Genomic DNA, 16,484 nt, shown 5'->3' with positions numbered 1-16,484 from the left:
ACTGGCGCCAAAACCTCTGCGTCAGTAAATAAATTAAAAAAAATGTGGAAGACGAGCTTTTTTCTCCACCCCGAGTTTCGACCACTGCATTTTCATACATTACTCAATGAAGTAAATACAAATTCCGTATTGTTCATCTTCGAATGTAGCAGAATTTCAATGTAATACGAAAATCCGACTGGCAAGACTGTGTGGGATGTTTGTCAATATGGCCAACTCTACGTTCTGAATTTTTTCCTACATGTGAGAAGAGATGGTTGCTAATAGAAACCTGATGAAATGTGAATCACATGCAGTATTCTCTTCACCATAAGAATAATACGAATATAAACATTTTGCCATGTATTCTTTCGTGTTTGCTGCTATCTCATTTAAATCCTGTCTGCCTAATAAACTACGAAACTAGAGTGGGACAACAGCAAACGCGGAAGAATATACGTATCGTTTCATGTTTATATTCGTATTATTCTTATGCCTAATAGTGATACAATCAGAAATGAAGCACGGCAACTGACTAGATTTTTAAATCTAAGATGACTCTAATTTCTGTGCAGAATTTGATGTACTAAAGAAGCGGCCGCAAAGATTTTCAAACGGAGAAAAATTTTCGCCTAACTCTCATTCAGAACTATGTTCTATCATACGCAGTCTATTATTTGGTTCTTGTTGATCATTATCAAAGAAAGCAGCAGTGTAAGTAACAACAAATAGCAGTCTCTTGCCGTTGTTTCGGTTATGAGACAATTCCTCTCTTTGTTTTAATTGTAAGCGGCAGTAGCGCGCACAAAAGCAAGCCATGCCGCGAGCGGCGACAGGCCGTAAACACGCACTATCAGAATGCGACAAACAATGCATGACACAGTACAGTAATGCATTTTCAGCTTAGAGTGACGTAAACACCTATAACAAAGAAAACGAGACTTATCAGCTCAAAGCAAAATAAGCAATCGATTCAAACCAGACGAAGCACGTGAAAAGGGAAGGGTACCCGTATAAATACGGACGGAGCGCCTGACGCATAGCAATGGCTACCTGGTAAAGCTTAACTGCTAAGCTTACGACTCGAACCAAACTACTGTAGCTGCATCGTCATTCATTCGACCTAAATTGTGTCTCATATTAGAATGTACCAACTTTGTTTCGATTTGGAGGTGCGGCCTAAAACTTTTTTCTCCCCTTAAATTTCGAGTCTCAGATTTCAGGTGCGGCTTAGATTCGAGAATTTTTTTTTCCTTTATTTCGAGTCTCATTTTTCAAGTGCGGCTTAGATTCGAGTAAATACGGTACTTTATCACATGCAACTCAAGAAACATTGTAGATCAGGATTCTAATGTGTCATCTAGTGCCCAAAATCAGTATGTAATGCTCCAAGATTTTCTTAGTCAAAAATTATGTTTCTAGTGGCAGAACCAAAAATATCAATATAAAGCACGGATTTATAATGGATCATACACAGACATTAAAAAAAGTTTTGCATCACCCCTGTTCCCAGAACTCCTGAAGATAGACATTGACTGTGGATATTATATCACAGACACAGTCCCTTTGACTGTTCAGAGATGTCACTAAACCCACCCACAGAGGTAAACAACCAAGCATGAGCAGCACCTATTAGACGGAGGGGGTCCGACAGCTGATCAGTTCCAGTCATTCCACCAGGAAGAAGGTACGTGGCTCGAGTTGTCTGTAGTTCAACCATGCCTAGACAGTAGATACCACAGTTCGATCATGTCTGCAGTGTTACTTTGTGCCAGGAAGGGCTCTCAACAAGGGAAGTATCAAGGCGTCTCAGAGTGAACCAGAGTGATGTTGTTCAGGCATGGAGGAGATACAGAGAGACAGGAACTGTAAATGACATGCCTCACTCAGGCTGCCCAAGGGCTACTACTGCAGTGGATGACTGCTACCTATGGATTATGGCTCACAGGAATCCTGACAACAACGCCACCATGTTTAATAATGCTTTTCATGCAGCCACAGGATGTTGTGTTACTGTGCACAATAGGCCGCATGATGCACAGCTTCACTCCCGACATCCACGGCGAGGTCCATCTTTGCAACCACAACACCATGCTGCGCGGTACAGATGGTACCAACAACATGCTGAATGAACTGCTCAGGATTGGAATCATGTTCTCTTCACCGATGAGTGTCACATATGCCTTCAACCAGACAATTGTCGGAGACATGGTTTGAGGCAACCCAGTCAGTCTGAACGCCAAAGACACAATGTCCAGCAAGTGCAGCAAGGTGGATGTTCCCTGATGTTTTGGGGTGGCGTTATGTGGGGCCAACGAACGCTGCTGGTGGTCATGGAAAGCATCTTAACAGCTGTATGATACATGAATGCCATCCTCTGAGTGATAGTGCAAGCATATCACTGCATACTGGCGAGGCATTTGTCTTCATGGACGACAGTTTGCGCCCCCATAGTGCACATCTTGGAATGACTTCCTTCAGGATAATGACACCACTCAACTAGAGTGGCCTTATCGAACATGCATGGGATAGATTGAAAAGGGCTGTTTATGGACGACATGACCCACCAACCACTCTGAGGGATCTACGTCAAATCGCCATTGAGGACTGAGACAATATGGACCAACAGTGCCTTGATGAACTTGAGGATAGTATGCCAGAACGAATACAGGCAGCATGCATCAATGCAAGAGGATATGCTACTGGGTATTAAAGGTACCAGTGTGTACAGCAATCTGGACCACCACCTCTGAAGGTCTTGCTGTATGGTTGTACAACATGCAATGTGTGGTTTTCATGAGCAATAAAAAGGGCACAAATGATGTTTATGTTGACCACTATTCCAATTTACTGTATAGGTTCCGGAGCTCTCGGAACGGAGGTGACGCAAAACTTTTTTTATGTGTGTAGATCAGAGTGTCATAATGTAAGACACAAGTAATAGCATGGCCACCAAAGACAAGAGATTATTAACCACATTCAAGTACACAAGTACAAAACAAATCAGTAGAACAAATCTGACAACGGGCACCTGCTACACTGTCCTTATATAGGGAGGAGCTCCGGTAGAGGGACAGCAGGTGCCATCCTGTGTGTACAAGTCACAGGTGACCTCTGGTGGCTGGCTGGTGCAGATGCTGGACTGTTTGAATGTATCACACTGGTGGCCACACCCATGTTACGTATCCAAGTATGATGGATGTACAGGTTTATAGCACCTGCCCCCCCCCCCCCCCTTGAGGAATGGACGCTTCACTGATGCTGGCATCAGGACAGCTATTAAGAAGTCCATGACATTTTCAGTGGGCACTGTCGGTGTTGACAGTGGTGGTGGAAGGAGATTCCGGGCCAGAACAGGTGAGGAGAGGTGGAAGTGGTGCAGCCATGGACACACATGGCAGTCACCTCCCATGAAATACCAGAAGAGAGGACAGGTGAAGAGGGTGCAGGAAGCATCTTATTCCTCTAGAACCTTGACGTAGCAGAACTGTGCTGACGGGAAAGGTGCTGGCTGTTCAGGAGGGGGTATCAGGAATGCGGCACTGTGGGACCCAGTGGTGCCAGTCCAGCCAACAGCAGAAGCGCAGATGGTGGTGGAGTGTTGTGGGAAGAGCCAGCAGCAGGCGTAAGGGCACTGGATCCCAGAGAAGAGGCAAGAGCCAGTAACATCCATATGGAAGGCAGGTCCACCACTGCAGCAGGAATGGTCACAAGATGAGGACAGGAGGCACTGAGGGAGGAAGCAGAGGTGACAGCGGCAGACACGCAGGCCTTGTCGAGGTGTAAACATGCAGCTGATAATGATGGCACACCACTGTCAGCCAATGTTGAGCACTACACAGGTAGTGGCCACACCAGCTGTGAACTATACCCACAATTTGTTTCATTTGGCATCTAAACCCCCAATGCAGGAGTAAACGGCAGCGAGGGTCATGACAATGGATGTTGGTGAGGCAGCATAAACAGATGGAGGAGGGTGGGGGTTGGTGACTAAGGAGCACCTCAGCTGGGTTCCAGGATAGTGCATCAGTGTTGACATGCTGTGAAGTAGGGTGAAAATGTATCTCATAGTTGTAGCAATACAGAAGCACAGCCTAATGCTCGATATTGTTTGCTCTCTCATTGGCTAACAAAGCAGGAAGAGTAAAAAATTAAACTAAAGGCTTCTGGTCCATAATGAGGTGGAATTTAGACCTATACAAAAATAAATGAAACTTTTTGGGGGCATAGACAATAACAAGCACTTCCTTTTCAACTTGGGAGTAGTGCTCCTGAACAGAGTTAAATGTTTTTGGTGCATAAGCTATTGGACACATGGAACCATCCTCATAGCGATGTGTGAGAATGGCCCTGAGGCCACACTGGGAGGTATCTGTAGCCAAGACAAGGGGCTAGTCAGGATGGGAGGTAGCCAAACAAGGAGCAGAATGTAATTTAAATTTCAAGAATTCATGATGACGTTCTTGAGGTAGTTGGTGCTGCCCTGTAATGGCCATTGTAAACTGTTCCAAAAAACTCTGAAAAATTGCAGGGGTGCTAGCCACACCAAATGGCAGGCACTGATATTTGTGCAGCCCAAAGAGCCTGTTAATCACAAGGAACCTGAAAATAAGCTTAAGATAAATCAATTTTAGAAAAATCTGGCCCCCAGCAAGTTTGGCCAATAATTCATTCTAATGGGGCACAAAGCTGATTATTCAGTTTTTTTTATCAATCATGAAGGGGGTAGACCACTCACTTCATGTAATAGGCTGGATGACCCTCAACAATGTCATCTATCCAACTAGGATTTCACATGTTCATGCAAGGCCACAGGAATAGGACATGCTTGGAAGAAACACAGCCTACCATAGGTTTCAGAGTAATGTGGGCCATAAAATTAGTGGCACAACCTAACCCATCCAAAAAAGAGATGAGAACTCAGAACACAGAGAATTTAACTGCTATAAGGGACCAGGTCAGAAACAAGATGCACTGCACCTGCGCTGCACCTGCGATAGAGAACTCAAAAGCATTAAAATCATCCAAACCAAACAAATTGTTGGTGACAGTTTCATCCACCCCCAAAAAAGTCAGAAACAAACTACCGATTTATGCACAGTGGGTGGTGCAATGTTTGCCAAAATTGGAATATGCTGCTTGTTGTAGCTCACCAGCCATCGAGTAGCAGGAGACAACACTGGGGATCCTAAGTCCACATACGTTTGTGAGTTCATTTATGTCACAGCTGCACCAATATTTGCTCATAGCTGAAGCTGTTTGTCCATCACTCACACTTCAATAAACTGTTTGTTGATATGTACAAGTACTGGAGACATACAATTAACATCCACATCCTTATCTGCAGGAGAAGGCTGGGAATGACACACAGATGCTTCATGTCCTTTGTTTCTGTAGTTGTTGAAGGTCCCCCAGCACTTAGGGCATGTGGCCATGACATGTTGCATAAAACAGTACGGACAAGTGGGAGCCCCAAGTACTGCCATTGCTGTGGTTGTAGTTGTTGCTGTTTGGCATGTTGCTGTCTGCTGCAGCAGAGAGGCTGCATTTGTACTACTGCCACATCCCTCTCCCCCAAGAACTAACTGACACCGGATCACCAGGAACAGAAGCCACCCTGGTGACATCACAACAAGCCTCAATCTAGTCACCAGCAGTACAGGACACCTCAAAAGACTGGGCAATATTTAGAACTTCAGCCAAAGATGGATTTTTGCACTGCAGTGCCACTGACACACCACCTTGTTGGAAGCCAACCAAGTGGACCATAGAATCAGCACAAGAATCAAGAATAACAAACTGACATTTGCAACTGATGTCATGGAGTTTGGCTGCCCAAGCCCAGTAGGGCTGGTGGGGCTGTTTATGACAATGATAAAACCTTACATGTGCTGCAATGATGTGTGTGCATTTATAGTGATAATTTGACAACAGCTTACACATTTTGTCATACAAAAGCAACACAGGTTCCTGGTGCAGGGCTAACTGGCACAACAACTGGCAGATCTGAGGAGAGATCCAAGAAAGTAACAAAGCCTTATACATGTTAGCATCAGTGACACCAAAAGGGAGGAACTGTTGCTAAAGGTGCTTCCCATAAGCATTCCAGTCTTCGGCTGCACTGTCATAAGGGGGACATGGCACTGAGTATACTGACAGCATGGGAGCTTGCGAAGCCAGTGTGGTTGAGAAGTTTGTGACAGTAACAATAAGAGCCTATTGCTGCTTGAGGAGAGATTTGAGCACTGCCTCCATGGCCAGACAAACTGAAGGAACAACCAATAGACTGAGCACACAGGTGTGAATACCACAATCATCTCCAATTGTGTCATAGTTTAAGACAGTGTGGCCACCAAAGACAAGAGCTTATTAATCCACATTCAGTATAGGAACAAAACAAAGCAGTAGAACACATATGAAGATGAACACCTGGTGTGCCGTCCTTAGATAGGAAACATCTCTGGCAGATGGCAGAGCAGGTGCCGTGTTGTGTGCACAATTGACAGGAGACCTCTGGTTGTCAGCCTGTGTACATGTTGATGGCAGACTGCTTGAATGTAGTGCATCAGCAGCCACACTTGCAATGGGTATCCAAGTATGATGTACAGGGATAAGCAAAAAGTAATATTGAGGCAGACTATTTATACACAGAAGACATGTTGGCTGATCTGTTAAACAAACTCTTGAACAAGCACAAATTTCAGAAGATACTGAAACAATATGGTTTGACTTGTGAAAGCAATGTCTGAAATCTATGTTCAAATGGGGGAGCTGGGGACATTTGAACAATATTATGTAAGTATGTGTCAGCAGCAAAGTCTACTGCAGAGAATGTAACAGATCTCTCTGACAGTGCTGTGTTGTTTTGTTAACACAGTCTTATGAACAAGTTCTGAATTTTTGGTAAACCTTCCGGGACCTTCATACTATGATCTGAGTTTTTGAACATTAAAACATAGTTTTTTCTTATTTCTGTAAGTTAAAATTCAGAGTTACTTATTTCATTTTGCTAGTTCTAACAATAATGGTCTCTAACAGACAATTCTGCTCCAGATATCAGTGTGATGAAATTAACTCTGGAGTGTAAATTTAGAAACATGTTGAAAATACAGGAGGACAAGTGTTGACACCCTGCAGCAAGTCCTTCCTTGTAGAGGAGTTTTCTCCAGATCCATTATGAAGGTCTTCCAACATGTCATTGCTAGTAAGCATACATGCAGCATGTGGCAATATACCCTTGAATTCTGTGCTATAAATCCACCATTATACTACCTCTCCAATACTGTGACTTTGCTTGCAGAAAGAAATTAGTCCTGCTAAAATTGAAGACATAGAGCTTCAGCCAGGGAAGTGTGGAACAATGACTCGAAATGTGGAACGAAGAACAGCAGAAGTCTTCCACAAATAGGAGAAGAACTTCCTGAATTTTCATTTGTAGAGTAGATCATTGACATTAAATGGTAGTTGAAATTTCCACAACACAAAGTATTGAGGGAATAAATTGAAATATGGAGAAAGAAATCAATATCTAACAAACTAAAAATGCAGCAGAAGCAATAGGGCATACATTAGTTTACACAGTCAAGTTAGAAGTTAAGAGATGGAAAAAAGTTGAGAAAGAGTTGTCTTTTGGAAAACCTTGTTTACATACCATCAATGATAGTGATAACTACAGAATTCAAGTAATGCACAATCAGGAGCAGCACATCTTCTAAGAAAACCGATTTATAGTTAAGACTTTCAGACTGACATATACCTCCAGCCTTGAGTCTTCTGTCTTCTGAGCGTGATCTTCCAGGCAATACTTTGTTGGCATTCTCAACTTCTTCAGAACTTGTTCTTGTCAAAGGAAGCTTCACTGAAAGGTATAGATCAGCTTTTGACTGACCAGCTGCAACATGAACATTGAACATGGTCATTTATACTTTCTTTGTAACAGACATGCTTGCATAAAAATTTAGAAAAATTGTGCCTTCATTATTTGTCAAGAATGTAATACTTCTAAAAAGTTCCTTATTATTTAAAATTATTAATCACAATTCATTTCATTTCTTTTCTTCTTTCACATAATTATGATCTGAACAAAAACAGCAATACACACAATTCATTTTCTTGGGATTTTTGGAAATGATTTGACAAGTTGCAAAAGAGTATGTCAACAGCCACATTACCTAATATTCTACCAGAAATCAAATAAATGTTCTGCTAGTTACAAAACTCAAGAGTACACTTAGTCCTTTCAATTAATCTTTAGTAAACTCTTTCAAATTTTGTGCATTAACAGGTGCTTAAAGTCAGGTTTCATGGAACATGAACTGTAGACCCACAAAGTAGTAGTGTAGCTCATTTAATTATTTAATGGCAATGCAAATATCCTAAGACTAGAGATTTTATATTACTTCATATGTCTTTTCATGGTTCATAGCAACAACATTTTTCAGCAGAGAACAGAGTAGTCCTTTCCTATGTGCCTGAAATAAGAAATAGATTCATTATGTTAGTGCATATGTGTAATGCCTGTGTTCCTTCTGAAGACCAAATACTAATACCTTCTCAAACTATCACCTCTATTTTTCAGTGGTTGCATAGTAACCTCATTTAAGTTCACACACAGTCAATTAGCACTTTCATCCACAAATAAACTAGTATCCAATAATTTAGCATAATTCAGAAATGATAAATTTGCACCAAGATCCCCTCAAAAACTGGATGGGCTATCTGTGTTATTAAGGAGAATTGTCTGCTCAGTAGCACATTAAAATATAATGAAAAGCAATGCATTAGACCCACAATTTCTTGCCAGTGCTTGCACATTTGTTGTGAACAGAACATAATTTCATGGTGAAGTTTACAAAGTAATGTCACAAATGTCTTGTTTGGCATCTCTTTTGTGTGGTACATATTTCAGATGCAATGAAATAGATCACACAGAGGTTGCAATAATGTTGTGTATGCCACATCATCACCAAAAGTAACAACATTAGAACAGCATCAACCTTCAGCCTTAATGTTGTTTGTTGTTGTGGTCTTCAGTCCTGAGACTGGTTTGATGCAGCTCTCCATGCAACTCTATCCTGTGCAAGCTTCTTCATCTCCCAGTACCTACTGCAACCTACATCCTTCTGAATCTGCTTAGTGTATTCATCTCTTGGTCTCCCCCTACGATTTTTACCCTCCACGCTGCCCTCCAGTACTAAATTGGTGATCCCTTGATGCCTCAGAACATGTCCTACCAACCGATCCCTTCTTCTGGTCAAGTTCTGCCACAAACTTCTTTTCTCCCCAATCCTATTCAATACTTCCTCATTAGTTACGTGATCTACCCATCTAATCTTCAGCATTCTTCTGTAGCACCACATTTCAAAAGCTTCTATTCTCTTCTTGTCCAAACTATTTACCGTCCATGTTTCACTTCCATACATGGCTACACTCCATACAAATACTTTCAGAAATGACTTCCTGACACTTAAATCTATACTCGATGTTAACAAATTTCTCTTCTTCAGAAACACTTTCCTTGCCATTGCCAGTCTACATTTAATATCCTCTCTACTTCGACCATCATCAGTTATTTTGCTCCCCAAATAGCAAAACTCCTTTACTACTTTAAGTGTCTCATTTTCTAATCTAATTCCCTCAGCATCACCCGACTTAATTCGACTACATTCCATTATCCTCGTTTTGCTTTTGTTGATGTTCATCTTATATCCTCCCTTCAAGACACCATCCATTCCGTTCAACTGCTCTTCCAAGTCCTTTGCTGTCTCTGATAGAATTACAATGTCATCGGCGAACCTCAAAGTTTTAATTTCTTCTCCATGGATTTTAATACCTACTCCAAATTTTTCTTTTGTTTCCTTTACTGCTTGCTCAATATACAGATTGAATAACATCGGGGAGAGGCTACAACCCTGTCTTACTCCCTTCCCAACCACTGCTTCCCTTTCATGTCCCTCGACTTTTATAACTGCCATCTGGTTTCTGTACAAATTGTATATAGCCTTTCGCTCCCTGTATTTTACCCCTGCCACCTTCAGCATTGGAAATAGAGTATTCCAGTCAACATTGTCAAAAGCTTTCTCTAAGTCTACAAATGCTAGAAACGTAGGTTTGCCTTTCCTTAATCTTTCTTCTAAGATTAGTCGTAAGGTCAGTATTGCCCCACGTGTTCCAGTATTTCTACGGAATCCAAACTGATCTTCCCCGAGGTCGGCTTCTACTAGTTTTTCCATTCGTCTGTAAAGAATTCGTGTTAGTACTTTGCAGCTGTGGCTTATTAAACTGATTGTTCGGTAATTTTCAGCCTTAATAACATGATGAAATCTAATAACAGCTACAGTGCAATTGTTGCATAGCTTATAGCTTCCTCAGGAGTTGTACTTTCACAACACATTGTGTAGGAGATACTTGGAGTTGAGTTATGTTTCTTCATTTCAAGCCTTTGGCAACATCACATACTTGACTTTAGCTACACAGCTCAAATGCAGAATATGATGCACAATTTTTGACTAAAACGCAGAATATGATACAAAATTTTCCATTAGAGTATCACCTTTCTTTGGTTTACAGTTTTAACTGTATTGTATTCTTTGCCTTATTTACATACCTATAAATAAAGAATGTGACACAGCAACCTGTTTTTCATGTGCTTTCTGTTCATAATGATTGAGAAGAGCAATTACTGTATGCCTGTGAGTGAGTAAGGTGACCCACTGAAAAAGGAAGGAAAATGTATTCCAGAGGACAGCAATTCAAATCCCTGTCCAGTCTATCACATTTAGGTTTTCCATTATTCCCTAAGTCAAACACTGAATGGTTCCTTTGAAAAAGGTATCACCAATATCCTTTCCAAATATGGGCAAGTGCTCCATATCTAATGACCTTGTCATCAATGAGCTGTTTAACCTTCCTTCCTTTATGTATAGATGTGCACTCACATTTCTAAATATGCACAAAATTATATGTCATAGTCTTTTGTAGTGCCTATCATTATTCCATCTTGGTTTTTCCATTGTTTGATTTTGCAGATTTCATCGTTACTATCATGATTACAACATTAGTTAAGCAGTCAAGTTGCTTTCTTGACACACTTCTTGTTTGTATGTTATTTCATGCTGAGTGTTACTGCACAAACACACCTAAATTAAGCAACAAGTCCTGATATCAACTACGTCTTTCACATATTGATTTTAATTGTAGCTGATGATGCTCAGGGAGAGTCCGTATGCAAAATATACAGTCAGAGGTGATTTGAAATGGAAAACACCTGTCATATTTTGACTGTTGTATAAAAAATTTTGAATCGTTACAACCTGTACTTTGATTTGTATAAAGTATTTCTGTTACTAGCAATTTTATTTATAATGCCCTGATATGTTAATGAACTTTCTACATACATCCTGAAAAAAAGTTATTATCACATCAACTTTTTTAGAAGCATCATATAAAAAGGAAACATTATGCTGTTTGATTTCTATTTCTGCAGAATAGACTCATCAAATAACTTCATTTATACAATGATAAAGTACTCACCAATACAGGTGTACTTTCCACTGTCAGTGAACATTATGTCATGTATTTTCAGTGCTCCTTGTTTAGTAACCTTATATTTCCTAGAGGTTGTTATCTGTGTGCTGTTCTTTTCCCACTGTATTTTAGTCCTGGAAATAATGAGTATTTGGTCAATGAAATGCTTTAGACAGTTAGAGAGCTGCAACATAAGTAAACAAATAGTAAAGGACTCTGATCATGAACTGCTTTACGTTTGCTGTTCATACTCGTTCCAGTTCATGTCACTTTGCAACATTTTTTTAAAATTTTATTTTATTTTTGTTTATTTAGCCATCCATGGACATGTATGTATGTTGTCTGTCTGTGTACATTCATATATTTATACAGTTACTCCTACGTATTTACTTGACGTGACTGTATCAGGCAGCACATCACTAATACTGAATTATTTTATCCATTTTGGGTGGAGAACACAGAAGCTGTTTTCGTAAATTACACTGCAGGAAATGTGGCTACCATCCAGAAATTTTCTTGAAAGTATTTTGTTATACAGTCACACGCCTGAAACTAGTAATGGTATAATAAAATCATTTCAAAAAATTTGTGGCTGGTTGTAGTACTTCCTACAGCGCAATGTACTAATGTCGAACATTATTGGATTGTTTTTCAAACTCATCTGCATTAACTTGCATTTTTTTAAATTTACAGCAAGCTGCCATTCATCACACCAAACAGAATTTCTAAATCATTGTATAACCTCCTACAGTCACTTAACAACAACAATTTCCCATACTCTACAGTGACATCAGCAAACAGTTGCAGAGTGCTGCTCTCTGTATTCATCAGATTGCTTATCTATTTAGAGAGCAAGAGCAGTTCTACAACACTTCCCTGGGACACTCCTGATGAACACTCGTCATCCAAGACAATGTACTGGATCCTATTATTTAAGCTATCTGCGTATCAACTGGCAAGCATTCATCATGTGCACTTCAGAAGTACCCTGCTACCCAAGTATCTGCATCCTCTTTGTAGTGCACCCCTGACCTATCGAGGGAATCCTACAATTATCCACCTCATAAAGAAGCTCCGAAAATCTTCAGCCAAGACCATCAAAGAATCAACAGAACCTCTGATTGACACCTTGCACTCACCTCAAAACATAAAGACACCAATCACTTCTGGGTACAACATTGCTAACTGGTTTCTCCCATTGCATGTCACAAGCAAGGCCAGCAGTCTTCATCACTTCTGCCAGCTGCCCTTAGGAACCAAGGATTGTCTCCAAATTAGAAAGAGTGGCTGACAGGAGTCACAACTTGCAGGTGACTGTGTCCTGCACTCACAATAGCCACATGCAGAGCCTCCTCCACATATCTACTGAGACCTCTTGGCAGACAAACTAAGTGTGCATTGGACTTATTTCCAGCCCTAGACACTATTTCCCTAAGGAGCTCCATAACACATGTAACACTAGAGCTCCTAATAATTAGCAAACCCCAACTCATGCACTTTCTCAGACCCTGTTTGGAGAAATAGCCACATGTTTCCTTGTAGGGTGGATGGGTGAAGACACATGATCAGTCCTCCCTTTCACACGCTGCCTCAAGCGATGTGCACTTGTAACTACTTGTCATGCACCATGTCATGATTTTGGCCCCCTGCATCCGGTGCACTGGAAGGTACCCCACCAGCAGAGAAAATAGACAATCAAGTGACACTTGAGGAGCCTCACATGATGCACCCATCTCCACATCACTGCTACATCCCAAGGCAACAGCCTGTAGATGGTTGACTATTGTCGACAATGTTTTCAGTACAGTATGCACACTCCATTTCTCCAGCCTACTACTAAATTTGATTGAAAACAATGGGTAAAAATAAATAACAGCCAAAACACTTGTCTTTTAAACAAGGTTTTGCATTACCAAACTTTATTAAAAACATAAATGCAAGCTACTAAAAGACACTGACCCTGTCACTGACATTAGTTCATTGCATGCTGGTTGACAAGCACTCCTCTGAAAATTGGTAACCTCTTCTAGTTGATGTTGAAGGATATTCAACAGCAGCTAGCACATGAAGAACACAAACTGGGCAAATATCCTCTCATTTGGGCCAATGTAATGGTGGCAAAGATCCTAAAGGATGCATAAATTGTTCTGCAACATCATGTTCTGTTGTATTTAATTTAATGATTATCTCAAGGTACCTCAGACTGAAATATTTACAAGCTACATATATTGGTGCTATCCAATTTTCTGCTCTCACAAAGGATTCCTTATCTTAGCCCCATATTTAACATGGGCTCCACATCACTGCTGATACACCATGCTTCCACATTACCTTTGCAGTTTAATGGCTTATAGTTACGGAAACTTCTGTGACTGATTATCAGGCATCATATTTGTAGCATATGGATGTGTATTAATTAAACAGGCTGAAATGAGCCCTCTAAAGGGCATAACTTAGAGTACAGAGGTATAAGACCATAATAATATAATAGAAAGAAACATTCCATATGGGAAAAATATATTAAAAACAAAGATTCCATTACTTACCAAACGGGAAAGCGCTGGTAGATAGGCACAATAAAAAACACACTAACACACACACACAAAATTTCGAGCTTTCGCAACCCCCGGCTGCTTCATCATGAAAGAGGGAAGGAGAGGGAAAGATGAAAGGATGTGGGTTTTAAGGTAGAGGGTAAAGAGTCACTCCAATCCCGGGAGTGGAAAGACTTACCTTAGGGGGAAAAAGGGACAGGTATACACTCGCACTCACACACATATCCATCCGCACATATAAAGACACAAGCAGACATATCTTTTTCCCCCTAAGGTAAGCCTCCTTCCCTCTTTCCTGATGAAGCAACCGTGGGTTGCAAAAGCTTGAAATTTGTGTGTGTGTTTTTTATTGTGTCTATCTACCACCACTTTCTCGTTCGGTAAGTCACAGCATCTTTTCTTAAGAAATTATTGTTGAATACAATTAAAGACTAAAAGGTGTAATCTGTTTCTCAAAGCGATGGGGGGCATTATTAGAAGCTAAGGAGTGTACCAATAAACTAACGTGTGTTGGCACTACATTTTAACTTCAACACAGACTGATGGTAAGTGGTGAAGCCTGCACAAATCAGAACAGTTTTATAAATACACTCCTGGAAATTGAAATAAGAACACCGTGAATTCATTGTCCCAGGAAGGGGAAACTTTATTGACACATTCCTGGGGTCAGATACATCACATGATCACACTGACAGAACCACAGGCACATAGACACAGGCAACAGAGCATGCACAATGTCGGCACTAGTACCGTGTATATCCACCTTTCGCAGCAATGCAGGCTGCTATTCTCCCATGGAGACGATCGTAGAGATGCTGGATGTAGTCCTGTGGAACGGCTTGCCATGCCATTTCCACCTGGCGCCTCAGTTGGACCAGCGTTCGTGCTGGACGTGCAGACCGCGTGAGACGAAGCTTCATCCAATCCCAAACATGCTCAATGGGGGACAGATCCGGAGATCTTGCTGGCCAGGGTAGTTGACTTACACCTTCTAGAGCACGTTGGGTGGCACGGGATACATGCGGACGTGCATTGTCCTGTTGGAACAGCAAGTTCCCTTGCCGGTCTAGGAATGGTAGAACGATGGGTTCGATGACGGTTTGGATGTACCGTGCACTATTCAGTGTCCCCTCGACGATCACCAGTGGTGTACAGCCAGTGTAGGAGATCGCTCCCCACACCATGATGCCGGGTGTTGGCCCTGTGTGCCTCGGTCGTATGCAGTCCTGATTGTGGCGCTCACCTGCACGGCGCCAAACACGCATACGACCATCATTGGCACCAAGGCAGAAGCGACTCTCATCGCTGAAGACGACACGTCTCCATTCGTCCCTCCATTCACGCCTGTCGCGACACCACTGGAGGCGGGCTGCACGATGTTGGGGCGTGAGCGGAAGACGGCCTAACGGTGTGCGGGACCGTAGCCCAGCTTCATGGAGACGGTTGCGAATGGTCCTCGCCGATATCCCAGGAGCAACAGTGTCCCTAATTTGCTGGGAAGTGGCGGTGCGGTCCCCTACGGCACTGCGTAGGATCCTATGGTCTTGGCGTGCATCCGTGCATCGCTGCGGTTCGGTCCCAGGTTGACGGGCACATGCACCTTCCGCCGACCACTGGCGACAACATCGATGTACTGTGGAGACCTCACGCCCCACGTGTTGAGCAATTCGGCGGTACGTCCACTCGGCCTCCCGCATGCCCACTATACGCCCTCGCTCAAAGTCCGTCAACTGCACATACGGTTCACGTCCACGCTGTCGCGGCATGCTACCAGTGTTAAAGGCTGCGATGGAGCTCCGTATGCCACGGCAAACTGGCTGACACTGACGGCGGCGGTGCACAAATGCTGCGCAGCTAGCGCCATTCGACGGCCAACACCGCGGTTCCTGGTGTGTCCGCTGTGCCGTGCGTGTGATCACTGCTTGTACAGCCCTCTCGCAGTGTCCGGAGCAAGTATGGTGGGTCTGACACACCGGTGTCAATGTGTTCTTTTTTCCATTTCCAGGAGTGTAGATTTGTACAAACACAATAGCAGTGGGTGGTGGAAGTGTGTGAAGAACTGTAAGCATATTGTGAACACAATCCAATGGCACAGCATGGAACACTATAGTACTAAGCACAGTAAACTAAAATATTCAATCAGGAGGACAGAAAACAGTTTAACAGCTTTGCTTAAACTGGTTTAAGAGCCTTAAAACAAGAAGGGTGTTTGGAAACTGACGATGTGTTATGGCAGTGTAGTAACAGATGGACAAAGATGTGATATCAGACTGTGTGTAGACAGTGAGAGTGAATGAACTATCAAGCAATTGAGAACAATGACCTAGAGTTGAAGTTATTAGTGGTCTGTGTGATGTAAGCCACTGCATGTATACATGTATAGGTAGCTAATGGCAGTGGAAGGGCCCATCCAACACCCTTGCA

General features: G+C 42.1%; 1 protein-coding gene across 1 annotated transcript in view; it reads right to left on the bottom strand.

Moving 5' to 3' along the window:
* The window catches only part of LOC126191540 (protein madd-4-like), a 502,815-nt gene that overhangs the window by 87,845 nt on the left and 398,486 nt on the right, over positions 1-16,484 (bottom strand). The window contains exons 15-16 of the mRNA XM_049932445.1: positions 11,512-11,639; positions 7,736-7,870 (exon numbers count right to left, since the gene is read on the bottom strand). Of these exons, the coding sequence (XP_049788402.1) occupies positions 7,736-7,870; positions 11,512-11,639 (263 nt within the window). The remainder of the gene's footprint in view (positions 1-7,735; positions 7,871-11,511; positions 11,640-16,484) is intronic.

The sequence above is a fragment of the Schistocerca cancellata genome, chromosome 6 (genome assembly GCF_023864275.1).
Source record: "Schistocerca cancellata isolate TAMUIC-IGC-003103 chromosome 6, iqSchCanc2.1, whole genome shotgun sequence".
Lineage (NCBI taxonomy): Eukaryota > Metazoa > Arthropoda > Insecta > Orthoptera > Acrididae > Schistocerca > Schistocerca cancellata.
The sequence above is the reverse complement of the archived record's forward strand: the minus strand, read 5'-3'. Positions and strand labels throughout refer to the sequence as shown.